The sequence below is a fragment of the Eutrigla gurnardus genome, assembly GCF_963514095.1.
Source record: "Eutrigla gurnardus genome assembly, chromosome: 13".
NCBI lineage: Eukaryota > Metazoa > Chordata > Actinopteri > Perciformes > Triglidae > Eutrigla > Eutrigla gurnardus.
This window is the reverse complement of record NC_139936.1, coordinates 11,534,838-11,552,053: the sequence shown is the minus strand read 5'-3', so window position 1 is coordinate 11,552,053 and position 17,216 is coordinate 11,534,838. Positions and strand designations below refer to the sequence as shown.

General features: G+C 46.5%; 1 protein-coding gene across 3 annotated transcripts in view; it reads left to right on the top strand.

Moving 5' to 3' along the window:
- Positions 1-17,216, top strand: part of ptch1 (patched 1) — a 44,064-nt gene that overhangs the window by 11,714 nt on the left and 15,134 nt on the right. For all 3 annotated transcript variants that reach the window (XR_014598124.1, XR_014598125.1, XM_084024047.1), the window contains exons 3-16: positions 2,432-2,621; positions 2,722-2,791; positions 2,941-3,032; positions 4,473-4,671; positions 4,778-4,899; positions 6,626-6,773; positions 8,111-8,242; positions 8,342-8,497; positions 8,620-8,718; positions 10,026-10,151; positions 12,913-13,031; positions 13,599-14,286; positions 15,051-15,360; positions 16,727-16,869. Coding sequence is in view for 1 of the 3 variants with exons in the window: in XM_084024047.1 (XP_083880173.1) it covers positions 2,432-2,621; positions 2,722-2,791; positions 2,941-3,032; positions 4,473-4,671; positions 4,778-4,899; positions 6,626-6,773; positions 8,111-8,242; positions 8,342-8,497; positions 8,620-8,718; positions 10,026-10,151; positions 12,913-13,031; positions 13,599-14,286; positions 15,051-15,360; positions 16,727-16,869 (2,594 nt within the window). In the remaining 2 variants the exon portion in view is untranslated. The remainder of the gene's footprint in view (positions 1-2,431; positions 2,622-2,721; positions 2,792-2,940; positions 3,033-4,472; positions 4,672-4,777; positions 4,900-6,625; positions 6,774-8,110; positions 8,243-8,341; positions 8,498-8,619; positions 8,719-10,025; positions 10,152-12,912; positions 13,032-13,598; positions 14,287-15,050; positions 15,361-16,726; positions 16,870-17,216) is intronic.

Sequence of the window (17,216 nt, the reverse complement as noted above, 5' to 3'; positions counted from 1 at the left end):
ACCAGGAAACATAAAACACATTAACACAGGTGTGTGAACTGAGAGGTGGCTGGTGGAGGGCAGTGCTCACATGGTCACATAATAGGTTTTAAATCACAGATTAGTTTCTGCATGAATTGTTTGGATAAAAATCCAACTTAATTACTTAGTCCAGAAAATGACCAACTCGAGAGTGATGCAAAAAAAGAAAAGAAGCGAGTATAGGGAGAAATTGAAAAGTCAGTGACACTTTGTTTTAGGTCACAGCAGCTGAGCCCGGAGCGGGACACCTTCAAGATAACAACACATGTCGGGGTCAACCAGTTTTTCTTAGGAGAAGGAATATGGGGATATGTGTCATTGAAGAAACACAGCTGTGTGTACACACACACACGCACACACACTCACACATGCACATGCTCGCCAGTACGTCAGTGCACACTCACACATTTTCTTGGTCCAGCTGGGGTGTTAATTTCACCCCGAGGCTGTGTGAGTGTTGACCCCAAAACGCTGTAACCTCGTGAAGTGTGGAATTCTCTAAGCCCGGGGCCGTGATGTGCTGTTTCCTGTAGAGAGAGGGACTACATTCCTTTGACTTGTCCCATTCCTCGCCGCTCGCTGTAAACTGCAGGTCTTTGGGTGGCAGTGCACAACTTGGAAAGTGTTCAAGACGGACAGTGAGTTCTTTCTAAGATCATCCTTGCTGGGTTTTTTTTATATAATCGGACCTTTCCTTATCTCCTTGCACGTGTAGAATCGAGAAAACGGGTGCACCTCTTTCAACCCGTGTGCCCATGCCCTCCCCCCTCACCTCCCCTTGGCAGTGCACCTCAACCAAGCCCCGGGCTAGCTTTGCCTTTGAGCGTTGAGTGTAAAAGACAAGTCGACTTGTTAGTGCACTGTCAGTGCGCGTTGGATCTAAATCACTTCCATGCGTGCTCCGTTTGAAGGGAGGGCTGGTGTAACGTAGCCATGTAGCTGGCCTAGCAGCGGAAAGCATGTCGCTCCAGTTAGCCTAGGCCTGCTATTAATGATGAGTATTATAAACATGCCTTCAGACAGGATCAGATGGGAATGCTGTTTGGGTCCAGAAAAAAAGAAATCAAGTGTGTTTTCCTAATGCCCCGAGACATGGCCCCCTCCCTCCCCCGTCCCATTGGTCTGACTGGGTGGTCCGGCTAAGCAGAACAGGCATGCTTATGTTCAACTTTAATGCCATTACAATGGGCCGAAAATATTCAATCTATGCCTGCTGTTGCACGAATCGAGCGGAATTGTTAAATTGGATTAAGGCATGATAAAATGTTTTCACACAGTCGGTTTTCTCTCACTGGGCATGTGTGTGTGTGTGGGAGAGAGAGAGAGCGAGTGAAAGAAGATGACTATAAATTGCCCGAGCTTTCACCGAGCGTTCAGTCACTGATGATGGAAGGGCTCAAATCCTCTGCTCGTAAATCAGACGCCGACACACCGACACTGAAAGATGCACAACTCTCAGCACTGAAACGTGCATTTTAATGTCGCTTTAAAATTTGTGGGCCACTTCGAATGGAATTCATTTTCTGCTCTCGCATGTGCGACTTTGTCCATGCTTATACGACGGCAATTGCCTGCGTTTGTCTCGTGTGTGTGTGTGTGTGTGTGTTTGTGGGAGAGATTTTCCAGACTTGCCTTGGCTGTACTGGGGTGGAGCAGGGCAGCTAAAGGGCCTGAAAGGCTGCTTTTGTAGCTCGGGCTAGCTCGGAGCTCAGAGCGCACGCACAGGGCTTAGTCCCACCACGATACTGGGAGCAAAGCCTGGAAGAGAGCCTCTCTCTTTATCACACACACACATTTAGTCAATGCTGAATTGTTAGCAAATTTCAGGAGAGAGATTGAGCAGGTTTTTTTTTTTGGTGGCAATGTGGATTTGTTGGAATGATGTTGCTCAAAGGAGTTTTGGATGTTTGGCTTTGCAGCGTTACAAGTTCCCTGTAAGCAAAGTGCTTTTGTTTAAGATGCAAGCGTGATAAGGACCTAGTCGGGCTGAGATGTATTTGGGTGCGATTTGCACAGGATCACTTCTTGAATCACACATGTGCACACGCACACACACACGCACACGCACACAGCATTGTGCACCATCTGTGACTAAAGAAGTGATCCTGTTCGAATCAAAACCAAAGACATCATGTTAAAATAGTGAAATATATAATTAGATACTTGTGCTCCTGCATAAATGGTGTGTGTGTGTGTGTGTGTGTGTGTGTGTGTGTGTGTGTGTGTGTGTGTGTGTGTGTGTGTGTGTGTGTGTGTGTGTGTGTGTGTGTGTGTGTGTGTGTGTGTGTGTGTGTGTGTGTGTGTGGTTTATATATATTAAATGCATCACTCATGATCGAACATACAGTAAGAGTATGTAGATAGTAGAGTGTGTTTTAATGATTGCACGCTCATTCTCCCTTTTTTCCAGTTGGTGGGCGTGTGAACCGGGAACTGACATACACGCGACAGAATATAGGCGAGGAGGCCATGTTTAACCCCCAGCTGATGATCCAGACGCCGCGGGAGGACGGAGCCAATGTTTTAACGGTGGATGCGCTCCTACAACACCTGGAGTCGGCTATGCGCGCCAGCAGAGTACATGTTTATCTTTACAACAGGTAACTAATGAATCCATGTCCTGTTTTTTTACATTGTTAGTCACGTGTAAACATATATTCCAGACAATTAAAGTACATTTTATTTTGCTCTCCTTTTCAGACAATGGAAATTAGAAAACTTATGCTATAAATCAGGAGATTTAGTCACAGAAACTCATTTTATGGATCAGGTAAGGTGCAAAATGCTTCAGTGTGGTTCACTTACTTCTACTTTCTTGATCATTTTGAAACATGACCGGTACAAGTTTCTTCTATATACACTTCTTGTTGTCAATGTGTGTCAAACCTGCTGCGTGTGGGCGTGTGTTTGTCCAATTAGATCATAGAAAAGCTACACCCCTGCCTCATCATCACCCCTTTGGACTGTTTCTGGGAGGGAGCCAAGCTCCAGTCTGGAATGGTCTATCTCCCGTAAGTATGCATAACTCCTTTTCACCCAGACAGAATCTGTGTTTTTAAGGATGTCAGCACAATCACATCAATGCTAACACAGCATATCATTAGATTGACCAATCTCCCTCAAGGTCAAATTACTGTTATTACTGTCAAATGATCCAGCGCTACGTTAAAGAATCCTAACTGGGCACCAGTAGGGCTTCCCTCGCTTCGAGGCAAACTGATTACAATGATGTTTGGGGAAAACAAAAGGCCTTGAGCTTGAGCTCACGTGTGCTCGTTATGGAATTAGTGTATATGGTAACATTGTGATCCAGATTGCCTCCAAGAAGGAGGAGATCTGGATCATCGGATCTTGTTTTTACCCCCTTTAGCAGAAGCTGCCCAAACACGCTCGGCCCATCCAAAGAGACACCACAGAGGACTTAGAGTGTGTGTGCATGTGTGTTATGTGTGTGTCCCCTCTGAAGGCTCTATTGTAGTGGTTGCTGGCATGCGTATCGCTGGCGATAGTTTCTCTCCAGCCCTGGGCCTCACACCATTGTCTGCCCCTTCTATTGCTAATGGCCTGCTGCTACAGTAATACTCAGCAGACCTTTACCTTTGCAGTGTGTTTGTGTGTGTGTGTGCGTGCACGTAGTGTGTGCCACTGTCATCGGTGCATAGGTGTCTTTTTGTGGACATGCGAAAGTGTATCTTGAGCTGGAGTCGGTGCATGTGAATGTGTGCGCTGCCCGTCGGTCTCCGATGGTAAATAAGGTTTTTACTATGTTCTGGTTGGAAGGCTGGGGATAATAACCCAAGCCTGGTTAAGCACATACAATGTAGTCTGAATGACAGAGGGAGAGAGAGAGATTCAGAGAAGGGGAGATTGGAATGTGTGAGGCACAGAGAGACAAGGACTAGTTTGGGGCAGGAATTCAGCATTGTGCCATTGCATGATGGGAATTAGTCTTCATTTATTGTTTTCCTGTCACCTAGCAAGAAGGGGATTATTTTTGGCTTAAAGAGAAAAATGTGTTTTGTGAGGTAAAATTTGAAGGTAATTACACCCAAACATTGACCAATGCATCCCGACCTTGAATACATTCTGTCCTGAAACACACAGCAACACTTGCAATGACGTCAAAACAACATTTCCTCACCAACGAACTATTACTATAAGATAAAACAGTCCATTAGATTTGACCTTCTTGCATCCAGTGCATTTGTTCTTAAAGGGAAATTCCACCTTATTTTTATAGTTTTGTTAATGCTCAACAAGAACGAAAGTCATCTTTAAGATGAAACAATTTTATTTGGAGGTAAAAAGTGAACCCAACTTACATGTTGGTAATATTCTGTGGTGAGATTGGTCGGCCAAGAGTACAGACAAACTGTTCCATTAAAAAGTCCTACAAAGTGTCCTGAAACAGAAAGGTTGAACAGTATTCCTACTTGCTTTTGACTCTGCAGAGGTAAAGACCCCCTGCAGTGGACCAACTTTGACCCTAAGGAGTTCCTCGAGGATTTGCGAATGGCAAACTTTCCCGTGGAAGGCTTTGAGGACATGTTGGAAAAGGCAGATGTTGGACACGGCTACATGGATAGACCATGTCTGAACCCTGCTGACCCTGACTGCCCCCTCACTGCGCCCAATAAGAACTCGACTAAGGTGGGCACACACAGGCTCACGCTTTCGAGCTTGGAATGGAATCTGTGTTTGGTTGTCAACTAGCTGCTGACAGTTATTTTCTTGCCCATTGCTTTTATTGCACCAGCCATTCGACGTGGCGCGGGCCCTGAGTGGCGGCTGCCATGGTCTGTCCAGGAAGTACATGCACTGGCAGGAGGAACTGATCGTAGGAGGGACCACCAAGAACGGCAGCGGACCCCTGCTCAGGTAACATACCCACACTTACACATACACACCCTCATAAACACTGCTGTGATCACTGCAGGGCTTATTCTGAAAAGAGTGCGTGTGTTTTTTTTTTTTGTTCTTTTATGCGCTCTGAAACAGCGCATGCATGCGTGCGTGTGCGCGGCGTTGCTGTAAATCTTGCAGTCATTAGCAGATTCCAGTGAAATCTTAGAGCTCCAGCTGTTCCTGCTCAGCTCTGGCCGCTCTGCTTGGACACTTCCCACTCACACACACACAAACATGTGCACAGAGTGATCTATCGCCTCGCTAGTTTGTCCAAATATACAGTGATTTGAGGTACGTGGAGGTAATTCCAACACAAGCACTAGGACAAAGCTTAAAGATTATGTAGTATACATATGGATATGTAATACACACATTTTTCATGTGTGCAATAAGCTGTATGCCTTTCATAACAGAACACACTACATGTAGTGAATTACAAGTGTATTCATGATTCTTATGGAAATAGAAAATACACAGGAATTCAAATCATGCTCACTTTTATCATGCAACAAGAAGCTTCCTTCAACAGGGGAAAGCAACACAAATCTTCTGGCATTTCGCTAATGGGCCATTTATTTTAATGTGAAATTGCAGTTTTAGCTGTTGCATGCACATGCATGTACACACAAAGGCAAACCCCCACAAACACACACTTACACGCATACTGGTCCCAGAGTACAGTGGGGTGCGTTGTTTGTTTTGTGGTTGTGTTTTTTCCTGGCAAGATTGGGTCATTAGGGTGTCTGTGCGTGCCTGCCTGCCTCTTAGAGTGTGTGTGTGTGTGTGTTGGGGCTGTTACTGCTGGCACTCAATATCTACATCTTGTTTAGTGACGCCTCATTTCCACTGCATGGTTCGGCTTGACTCGACTCCACTCACTTATGGGATCATCCGATGCCACTTTTTCAGTACTTTGCCAACACTGATACCTGGGCTTTGGTTATGGGCTAATAATGAGTCGTATTACATGAAAGTACCACAACTTATTTTTTATGGAAAACCAAAAGAAGAGTCAGTCGAGTTGAAATATGACATCATTTATACCATCACCATGATTATCACTCAAATCATGTTCAGAAAGAGAACGACGAGCTGCTTCTTTGGTCTGTAAAATTTGACGATTTGAAAACACATAGACTAACTCAACTACTGTTCTCAAGCTGCAATTTATTCCAAAATCACTTTTGTTTCTTTATCACCTTCCTTATGTGTGCATCAGGACGGTGCATTCCTCATTACGCTGGACACCATGGCCCTTTGTCAGACATGATCAGAAATGTTGAGGAAAATGGATTGTTTTTTATAGACGTAACAAATCAATCATTAAATCAAAAAATAATCCACAAATGACTTGAAATGGTTTTGGAGTTAAGCAAATAGTATATCCTGGGCAAATGTTCAAAGCATGCCCATGATACAATATTTGCATTCCTTGTCTATGGACTGAGTTCCAATAACTCAAAGCTTTTAATGCTAGTGAGTGGTGGGGATCAAACAATAAAAAAAGTTATCGGCATGTCTTGTGCATTTCAAAGTTTAAACCCTCCAGAAGCCAGCTCATCACCTTGCCAATCTTCTCATAAACATGATGTTTTTTCATTGACCTCTATCTTTTTTTGTGTTGCCTCTCCCCCCCCCCCCCCCCCCCCCTTTCCCCTCCCTCTCACTCTGCCACCCTCCCTTCTTCCCTCCTCTCCAGTGCCCAGGCCTTACAGACCATGTTCCAGCTGATGACTCCCAAGCAGATGTTTGAGCACTTTCGGGGCTACGAGGAGGTTTCCCACATCAACTGGAATGAAGAAAAGGCTGCAGCTATACTAGAAGCCTGGCAGAGGAGATACGCTGAGGTAAGGGCCAAAGCACTCAAACCAGAGAGAGAGAGAGAGAGAGAGAGATCCAGAAAGGAGAGCACGGAAAGAGAAAAGAAATCTACCCTAAATCCTCTACAACCACATTGTAAATCATGGACCGGATACAGGTGAACATGGAAAGGCCCCATCCAAAGCCAGGCCCCTGATAGATACTAGAACCACTGTTGCTGTGTGGTCAAGGCCTAAAGCTTTCCTCTTACTGCTCAGTAGAGAGGAGCAATAGAGCAACAGGGTGAGCATGTCTGGAATACATTAAGGGAGTGCTGGATCTCTCTCTCTCTCTCTCTCTCTCTCTTTTAACTCGCGTACAAACACACATGCAAACACACTCAAAGGTTCACACACGATCGCTTTCCCAGCTGTGGCCCCATTGGTGGCTCATGTGTGACATCATCTGGTCTTTGTTTTGGGGGGCCCCCCAACCTCTGTTCAACACGCTGTGACCTTGTGTGTCTGCGTGTGTGTGCGCGCCGTTCGTCTTGGGGGCCCCGGAGAGATCACGGTGATAGATAGAAAAGTGGCGTGATCGTTTTTTTTAATTTTTTTTTTATCAACGGCAATCATGAAAGAAGTGGAAGACGGCAAACCGCTGTGTTACTTTGCGTGCGTTGGCGTTGTGCGCGGTGAGGCGTGCCTGCAGGAGTAGCACGCGCACGTACGGCGGTGTGTGTGCGTGACACATTAGTTCACACGTGGGTGCGAGTTTTTGAGTGCGTGCGCGTGATCTAGTGCGTGTTTCCTAATGTGTGTCAGCCAGCGTTGCTCCCCACTGAGCAGTAACTGCAGTTCAATGTCGAAGCCATCTGTCTGCCCTGAGATAGCGAGAGAGAGAGAGAGAGAGAGAGATGGGTCACGGTACTGTCTGCAGATTCTTCCTCCTACAACAGAGGCAGAGCTCATTATTCAGCAGTGTGATAGGTCTGAGTGTATTTCTGATTTACTTCTTCTATACCTTGAGACACGTGTTTTACAACATGGCATTCATCAAACTGGCTAGAGACCAAATTGGGCAAAAAAAACAAATACTCACTAAGAAAAGGTAGGAGGATGTCAAACCTGAACTAAAGCATTCACTGAGCACAATCTCTTTCCAGCTTGTTATTTTTTTATCATTCCTAATCTTTTTCATTGCTTTGGAAGGTTTTTCTCCTCCTTCTTTTTTGGGATTCTCTATCGGTAATTCCTTATTATGTTTTTTCCTTCTCTCTAATCATTTTTACTGTTGCTCTTCCTCTCTCTCTCTCTCTCTCTCTCTCTCTCTCTCTCTCTCTCTCTCTCTCTCTCTCTCTCTCTCTCTCTCTCTCTCTCTCTAGGCGGTGCTGCAGAGCGTGGCAGCAAATTCGTCCCAGAAGGTCTTGTCTTTCACCAGCACAACTCTGGAAGACATCCTCAAGTCTTTCTCGGACATCAGTGTCATCCGCGTGGCCAGTGGATACCTCCTGATGGTGAGGACGGAGCTACGAAAAAGAGACTTAATGCGTTGTTAAACTACGCAACAGGTTGATTTGATAGATGGATGACTTGTTGTGTTTGTTTGCGCCCAGCTGGCCTATGCGTGTCTGACCATGCTACGGTGGGACTGTGCCAAGTCTCAGGGGGCTGTAGGGCTGGCGGGTGTCCTGCTGGTGACGCTGTCTGTGGCAGCTGGCCTCGGCCTCTGCTCTCTCCTGGGCATCTCCTTCAATGCTGCCACCACACAGGTATGTCACACACATGATCGATGCAATCTAACATTCTGTATACTAGAAACTACCAACACGGTTGTACCGGCTGTGGTCCTCTGGTGTGGAGCTGATGAGGTTTGTGTGTCCGTTTGCTGCAGGTGCTCCCCTTCTTGGCTCTGGGTGTCGGAGTGGATGATGTCTTCCTCCTCGCTCATGCCTTCAGTGAGACTGGACAGAACAAGAGGATCCCATTCGAGGTGAGGCAAACATCCACGCTGCCTGTTCCTAACCTGACCTACCAGCCGTCATTAGAAACAGTCCAACGCATACCAAAGTGATTCGGAACAAGATCACTTTGGTAACATCTTTTCCATCAGCAGTTCTGATATAACTGTAGCTGCTGCAGCGTCTACAGAGTTTCATTCACTGTTCAAACCACACCTGTAGCTGCCAGTAGCTCCTCACAGGATGCTGATTGGTCAGCGCTCTGGCTTAACGGGACACAAACGCGCTACTTGAAGCCTGACAAGATGGGTTTTTGTGCGATACGTGATCTCCGCGTACCTCGGATTATCTTGTGCCACTGCGAGGATCCAGCTGCCGTGTAAAGTAACACTGTTCCTACCCGTCTGCCGTCTTATCTGCTCTGTGGAGGAATGTGTGAAAGCCTGTCTGTGCCTGTGATGTTGCATCTACCGACCTACTGTGTGTGCCACACACTCAGCCTGCTTATCTTAGCAATGCTCAATATTATATTTGTTTTGGTTTGGGGGGGAAAAAAAACAGAATGCTGACCATTAGATTATAAATCAAACTCTTCCTCAAAAGCAGATTGAGGGGGCAATAAAATGGCAGGAACATTTCTAAAGGTGTAAATAAAGTGTGTATTTCTGCAACCTTGTGTGTGTTCGTGCATGCGTGTGTGTGTGTGTGGGGGGAAGTGGGATAACGTTTCATCTCCAGAGGGGGGAAAACACAGGCATGTATTTGCTTGTTTTTGTTTTCCCCTGCTCCCTTTCCCTCCTGGCTTTGCCTCCCTCATCCCCCAACTTCCTTTGTGTGGCTGAGATGAAAACTAAACAGAGCTGAACCTGATCTCTCCTGTATGAAGCTGCACACACACACACACACACACACACACACAAGATGAACGATGCACACGCCTGCAGACACTCCCTGTGTGGTCCTGCACGTCCTCAAAACCTTCACACAAATGCCGCCGAAACCCTTCCAGGGGTGTGTTCATGCTTATCGCTAAATAATCAGCACTCATGATTACACTTGAAATGTATTTTTTTTGAAGGTCCTGCATGTCATTTCCTTATTTCCTACTTTTGTTTTGAACTTAAATCTTTAAACGGTAGTCGACAGGCCCAGGTGGATTATTTAAGAGCACTTCAGGGCTTCGAGAAACATCGCAATCACTGTCAGTCAAATCAGTATTAGGATAATTGTACATAATCTGTGTTACATGTTTGCCTTTGGCTATAGTCTGATCAAAAGAGTTTCGTTGCTTTTATCCCCCTTTCATCTACATCTCTCTCTCTCTCCGTCTGTCTGTCAGGACCGTACGGGCGAGTGTCTGAAGAGGACCGGGGCCAGCGTTGCTCTCACCTCCATCAGCAACGTCACGGCGTTCTTCATGGCGGCCCTCATCCCCATCCCGGCACTCCGAGCCTTTTCTCTTCAGGTACGCCCGGTAGTGTAGCTCAGTCCTTCACGGCCCCCCTCTCTCACTAATGGTCCTGTTCCAGGTGTGTGTGTGTGTGTGTGTGTGTGTGTGTGTGTGTGTGTGTGTGTGTGTGTGTGTGTGTGTGTGTGTGTGTGTGTGTGTGTGTGTGTGTGTGTGTGTGTGTGTGTGTGTGTGTGTGTGTGTGTGTGTGTGTGTGTGTGTGTGTGTGTGTGTGTGTGTGTGTGTGTGTGTGTGTGTGTGTGTGTGTTTTGTTAAATCCATCCAGCCCTCTCCCTCCCTCTTTGAGTTTGTTTAGTGGTGGGCCCGGTGTCCGTCCAGATTGTGGCTGAGTTCCATGTAACCAAATCCCTCCGCATGTGCGTGTGTACTCGCATATCCTCACGCTAATGTGCATGTGTGAGCGTGGTGAGTCGTAGTATCTGTGTGGGAGGTTTGAAAAGCAATGGTCTAGCTATTTGTGTGTGTGTGTGTGTGTGTGTGTGTGTGTGTGTGTGTGTGTGTGTGTGTGTGTGTGTGTGTGTGTGTGTGTGTGTGTGTGTGTGTGTGTGTGTGTGTGTGTGTGTGTGTGTGTGTGTGTGTGTGTGTGTGTGTGTGTGTGTGTGTGTGTGTGTGTGTGTGTGTCTCTGACTTCGCCAACATCTGTCAGTAATTATAGACGTCACCAGAACAGTGAAAACCGGGACAGAAAGAGATGTCTGTCAGTCTGACAAAAATGCCTCCAACAATCACGGAATTGTTAATTCATAAACGCTCACGTACTGTAAAGGAAGACAACATCGGTATCGACTGTCTGATGATGCTTGGATTAAGTCTTTGCATCAGTGTAGGATATAGAAGGATTGAGCAGGAGCGTAGAAGATGTATAGAAAAACTGAATTAAACAAAACAGGTTTGACAGACATGTCGTCATGGTGATTGGGTCACGTTTTTTTAGAAAAGAGCTATGAAGAGTATTGTTGAATATGTGCAATTATGAAGCAGTTATGTAAAATTGGACTGTAAGTACTGTGTACACTACGCCCTGTCCTTCTTACCCTCGCTCTCTCACTCTCTCTCTCTCACACACACACACGCACACACACACACACACACACACACACAGTGAGGCAAGATGTCGCCACACTGAGTACGATATTAGCATGTGCTGAGAGATGGCTTTAGTACAGCGAGTCTGTCAAACATGATCCATTTACCCCATGGGTCTAATCCATGTGGCCTCGTAATAATGCACACAAACACTCGGAGGCAGGCACACACATGCACATAGCATGCATACTTTACACTTATGTGGTTTTGTGAGTGGTGGAGGACAGACTTGCAGCGAGGCAGACGATCATGCTGATACCTATCTTTTATCATGGAACACACACACACACACACACACATGACGCAATCAGTGGTGCTCATCTTTCAGCCTCATAGAGATGTGTGTTAGCATGTGTGCGTGTGGATTTCTTTATCAGTATGAAGCACTTCCTGCGATCGACTCCTCCGTGGATTCATCTGTTTCCCTCTCGTTCGTCTGCTATGTCTCTCATTCACTTCCTTCCATCAGTATGAACGAAAAAACAAAACACGAATCTTGTCCAGATTAGAACATGAAAACACACACAGGAACACACACATTCATGCGCCGAGGACAGATGTGATGATAAATCTCCCCTCTCTGGGGTCATTCAGCGGTCAGTGTGTGTGTGAGTGTGTGTGTGAGTGTGTGTGTGTGTGTGTGATTGTCAGTGGAGTCATATTGTGTCTGTCTGGATGTAAGTGGTCAAATTGAGAATTCATTGTTCTTCTCCATTTATGGAGACTCACATTATTTCTCTTGTTGACTGAGTTGTGCGCTGAGGAAAGTGTGTGTGTGTGTGTGTGTGTGTGTGTGTGTGTGGGGTTGGTGTTAAGGTGCGGTTTAAGTAGGAGGCTTCACAGTTTTTTTTTAAGATGGCAGTAGATACGTGTGTGTGTGTGTGCGCACCAGTGCATTTTCTTGTGTGAGCGTGTAAGTGGTGTGTGTTGTCTGTACAGCCGCAGTGCCTGCTCATCACCTCTGGCCCCGCGGGCCTCGGGCTCCTTGGGTGGTCTGGCACACACACGGGATTGTGTGTGTGTAAGTATGGGTGTGTGTGTGTGTGTGTGTGTGTGTGTGTGTGTGTGTGTGTGTAGTTGTCTGGCAACTACGCAAGATCCAGATTGTACTCTGGGCAGGGCCCCAACCTAACCCCAACCCCCACCCTGTGCTCCAACACACCACCTTCAAATACCTAACCACAACACTGCACTGGCTTCTATTACGCACACACACACACACACACACACACACACACACACACACCTCGCTTTTTCTCTGCACACTCAGTGTTTTTGTCTTGAAAGAAATTGGAAATGAGTTGAAAGGCGTTTTTTTGGTGTGTTATTTCAAGTTATATTTAGGGCTTCTCTGTGTTTGTGCTGTATAACATGCAGACATTTATTGAGAAATTCCATTCATTACACTTAATTACATTTTAACTTTGTGATTTTGTCCTACTGTCCATATTTCCAACTGTCCCTGGATGCTTAACAGCAGCCCACTGCTTCTACAATGCTTAGGTTGGGTTAAATGCAGAGGTCAAACTTCATGCATGCCCGTTTGTATATGATAAATATAACAGTTTTTTTAAATAATTTTATAGAAATGACAAAAAAAATCAGCCTAATCAATTTCTTTGAATCAAAGTTTCCCCAAAAAATAGCGTAATGGTTTGTGTGTTTCTTGCAGGCTGCGGTGGTGGTGGTGTTTAACTTTGCCATGGTGCTGCTTATTTTCCCCGCCATCCTCAGCATGGACCTCTACCGGCGAGAAGACAGGCGGTTCGACATTTTCTGCTGCTTCTACAGGTGTGAGCGCCCACACACACAGGCAGAGATGTTCTTTCATGTCTGGGGGAAAGTGAATTACGATCCTGTTCGTCAGTTCTTCCTTCCACGTCTTCCTATGATCTCTGATCCGACGATGAATAACTTGAACCAAACATTGTTAAAGTCATTCATCGTTGTCTTCACCTTAACCCCCCTCAGTCGCAACCTAATTGCTGCTTAAGTTGTCTGTTTCTGTCTTCCTGCTTGGTTGTTGGACTGTGTTGATCTGTCACAGTCTTTACTAAACATAACCAGTTTGCCGGTCTAGGCATGCTTGTTGGCTCAGCAATCACATAGACACATACTATTAAATTCCCTTGTCGGGGCCTTTTTTTGTCTGGGTATTATATTTCATACTGTTGGCAGACAGAAAGACACGTTCCATAATAATATGGGCTGATAAAAGACAGACTTTTATAGAACCTTGAACGTTTCAGTGTTGGAAATCATTTCATAAAATCAGATGTAGTGTTAGTCCCTGCATATATTGTCTTTCACAGCAGTCCAAAGTCTTGACACCTTTCCCCGCTGTCATTATCTCTTTAGCCCATGTGCCAATCGTGTGATCCAGATCGAGCCTCATGCGTACCTGGATGGGGCGGACGGGAGCCACTACACCCCTCCCCCATCCTATTGTACCCCTCCTCCATCGTATCGCACACCTCCCCCGAGCTACAGCAGCCCCCCTCCCTCCTACAGCAGCCACGGCTTCGCCCAGCAGACCCAAATCACCATGCAGTCCACGGTGCAGCTCAGGACGGAGTACGACCCCCGGACTCAGGCCTTCTACACCACGGCTGAGCCCAGGTCCCAGATCTCTGTGCAGCCCATGAACCCGGCTCCGACCCGGAGCAACCCCAACAACGACTATTACAGCAGCAACGCCAACGCCAGCAGAAGCAGCAGCGGCAATCTCAGCAACAACAACAACAACAACAGTGGGAACCGAAGCAATGGGGGGTCCAGAGGTTCTGCCACCTTCTCCCATCATCACCCTGCACCTCCTCCTCCTCCTGCTGCCCCGACCTCAAGTGCTAGCTCAGTTCCCCAGGGCGACGCAGCCTCGTCGGCCGGTCAGGGCCCGGAGAACAACAGCTCCACACGGGACCTCTTGTCCCAGTATGGAGAAGGCTCCATGGGCCTGCGCTGCCTGGATCCTCCTTGCTCCCGCTGGACCCTGTCCTCTTTTGCTGAGAGGCACTACGCTCCGTTCCTCCTGCAGCCCACCACCAAGGTGAGTTCAGCTGTGTGTTCGTGTAGAGAGCAGAGGGGGGGAGAAAAGCTTCTGTGCTTGCTCGCCCTGGTGATAATTTGAAAAGGAGGGTTAGTCACCGGAGCAAATAGTAGGAGGAAATGTGGGGTGGAGGTTGTGGTCACATCCTATCTGAGTCACACACACACACACACACACACACACACACACACACACACACACACACACACACACACAGTCTGACCTCAGTCTAGTGGGTGGCCAGTTGTCTCAAAGCTTTCCAGAACTGAAATCATCTGGTGGCCTGCACTTGACATTATTAGAAAATCTTGGTCTTTTCATCCCACTGGCAGATGTTTCACCATCTTGCCAAATTGCTTCATGCACTCCTCTGATGCCTTAATCCAATACTCTCCTTATTGCTTAATGACTTAAAGGAAAAATCTGGTCTTCTTCTCTTTTTGGTCTTTACTGCAACACAACAACGTGCACGTAGTCGGTTGAAGCTGAAGTCATTTTACCGTACCGGTTTTAGGCTGACGTTGGCGTTTGTTTTAAATCCCTGCAATCATCTGACTGCTTGTGCGCCGTTTTAGAGATATATTAGCAATGCTCCTGTTGTAGTTTGATTTAAAGTAGTTGCATTGCTCTATGCTGTTTGAAATTAGGCTTTCTTGGAATATGCTTCTGCACTTTTTCTCCACGTTTTTCTTTTTCAACTCATTCAGAACGTGCAATGTGTCGGTTTTACCAGACGAACTCCATCTTTGTCCTTCTGATTCCAGGTGGTTGTGATCGTGCTGTTCTTCTGCCTGCTGGTAGTCAGTCTCTACGGGACCACCCAGGTGAGGGATGGCCTCGAGCTGACAGACATCGTGCCCAGGGAGACCAGCGAGTACGACTTCATCGGCGCCCAGTTCAAGTTCTTCTCCTTCTACAACATGTATGTGGTGACGCAGCGGGCCGAGTACGCCCAGAAACAGCCTCTGCTGCACCAGCTCCACCAGAGGTTCCACACCGTCCGCTATGTGTTGAAGGAGGACAACGGGCAGCTGCCTCGGATGTGGCTTCACTACTTCAGGGAATGGCTGCAAGGTAAAAAAGAAAATTAAGCTTGATATCTCATTACCACCCCAACCGGAGCAAAAGTGGGAAACAACTCGGATGTAGCCGTATGGTTCCTGCTAGATCACTTAGGTTTCACACTAATACTAACGTCACACAGGATTTTGTTGTTAATGCCTCATTTAACATCCCCATTCATGATAGCTCAGGCATGGGAATCATTTACTTTCTCATGAAACAGTCCTGAGATCATAATTTTCTTCCGTGTTTTGACATGAATCTGCAAGAATCAAGATGTTGGGCAGGCGTTCAGAAGGAGGTGGGATTTTCAGAATGGACACTGACAGTAGCCTGATTAAAATCACTTGTGTCGTCTGTAAGTGGGGATGATGGAGGATGAAGCAGGAGGCCATATTTTTTATACTTGGCCTGAGGCAATATACAGGATGTAAGAACCTTTGGCAGTAAGGAAAGTTGCAGATGATGTTGGCAGAGCAAACTGACACTCAAACACACTCGTCCAACTCATATTAGTGCTGCTCCTGCTAGTTCTTTTGCGTTTTTCCATGAGAATCTATTCATCGAAAATCTGAAATATTTGGCACACAACAAGCTCTATGCTACACCTTTGTATGGGACCTTGAATTATGTTTCCCTATGGCAGGTTTACCTTCTGGATGGGGTTGCTGGTTGAATACCCAGCACTGACAGCACCTAAGAATTGTAAAAAAAAAGTGCCTGGACAGGAATATTATCTTCCACAACCCAAATGCGGGAATGGGTTAAACCACATTGTGTGAGTCTATGTGTGTGAGCCGGCTGGGAACCACACAGAGAGTGTGTGGGTGAGAGAGAGAGAGAGAGAGAGAGAGAGAGAGAGAGAGAGAGAGAGAGAGAGGGAGAGAGAGAGACCTGTGTCTGATATTGCTCTCTGCAATGGTGGGACAAATTGGAGCCAGACAGGCCAAGGAACGAGACCCAAAACAACATCTCCCACAGACGGACCACAGCATGAGCCTTGGGGGCGAGCCGAGAGGAGGAGAGCGATACACATATGGATTGGAGAGTAGTATAGAAAAAGGGAGACACATGTTACTGATATGTTCCGTAATGGCGGCTTTGAATCAAAAGCAGCAGATTTTGAGGCTTTTTGAAGTCTTGTTTGGTGGTTGAGAACTGAACCGAGTGATCGTATTAAATCAATCAGGCTTATTAGAGGGTTAGGTTCCAGTGTTGTGTTATATAGTCTTGTACCGTGCCGGGTTGTTATGTGTTGTTTTCCTTTTGAACTCGGGCTTTATGAGCGAGTTGCAGAGGAAGAATGAAGATAACAGGGCATGTAACCTTTTCAAGCATCCGCATCTAACCAATCTGTTTTGTTGTGGTTTTCCTGTAGGTCTCCAGCAGGCGTTTGACAAGGACTGGGAGGCCGGACGCATCACCTTCAACAGCTACAGGAATGGCTCCGATGACGGCGTCCTGGCATACAAGCTTTTGGTGCAGACAGGACGCAGGGAGAAGCCCATCAACTTCAACCTGGTATGTTTAGGATTGAAGTCGTTGGCGGCAGGATCACAGCTGCCCTCGTGTACATCTGTGTGTTTTGTCATATCCGATCCACCTTTTTTTTTCTCCTCCTCCGTGTGTCTTGTCTCTTCATCTTCTCTCTGTGATGTCTTTACTGAGCCCAGGAAGTTTGAGGCTCTCACTGGGGCTGCAGCCTCCCTCTGAAAAACATATTTACTCTTCATTTAGACCATTTGTCACACTTCAGTCCAGTGTTTTCAGTGCAGCACGTGACTTTTTGGATGGAAAAGCAACCGGACATTATCAGCACTGTACTCACAGTTATCTTAAGCCCCGTCTCCAGTGCAGAGCTGGTGTTT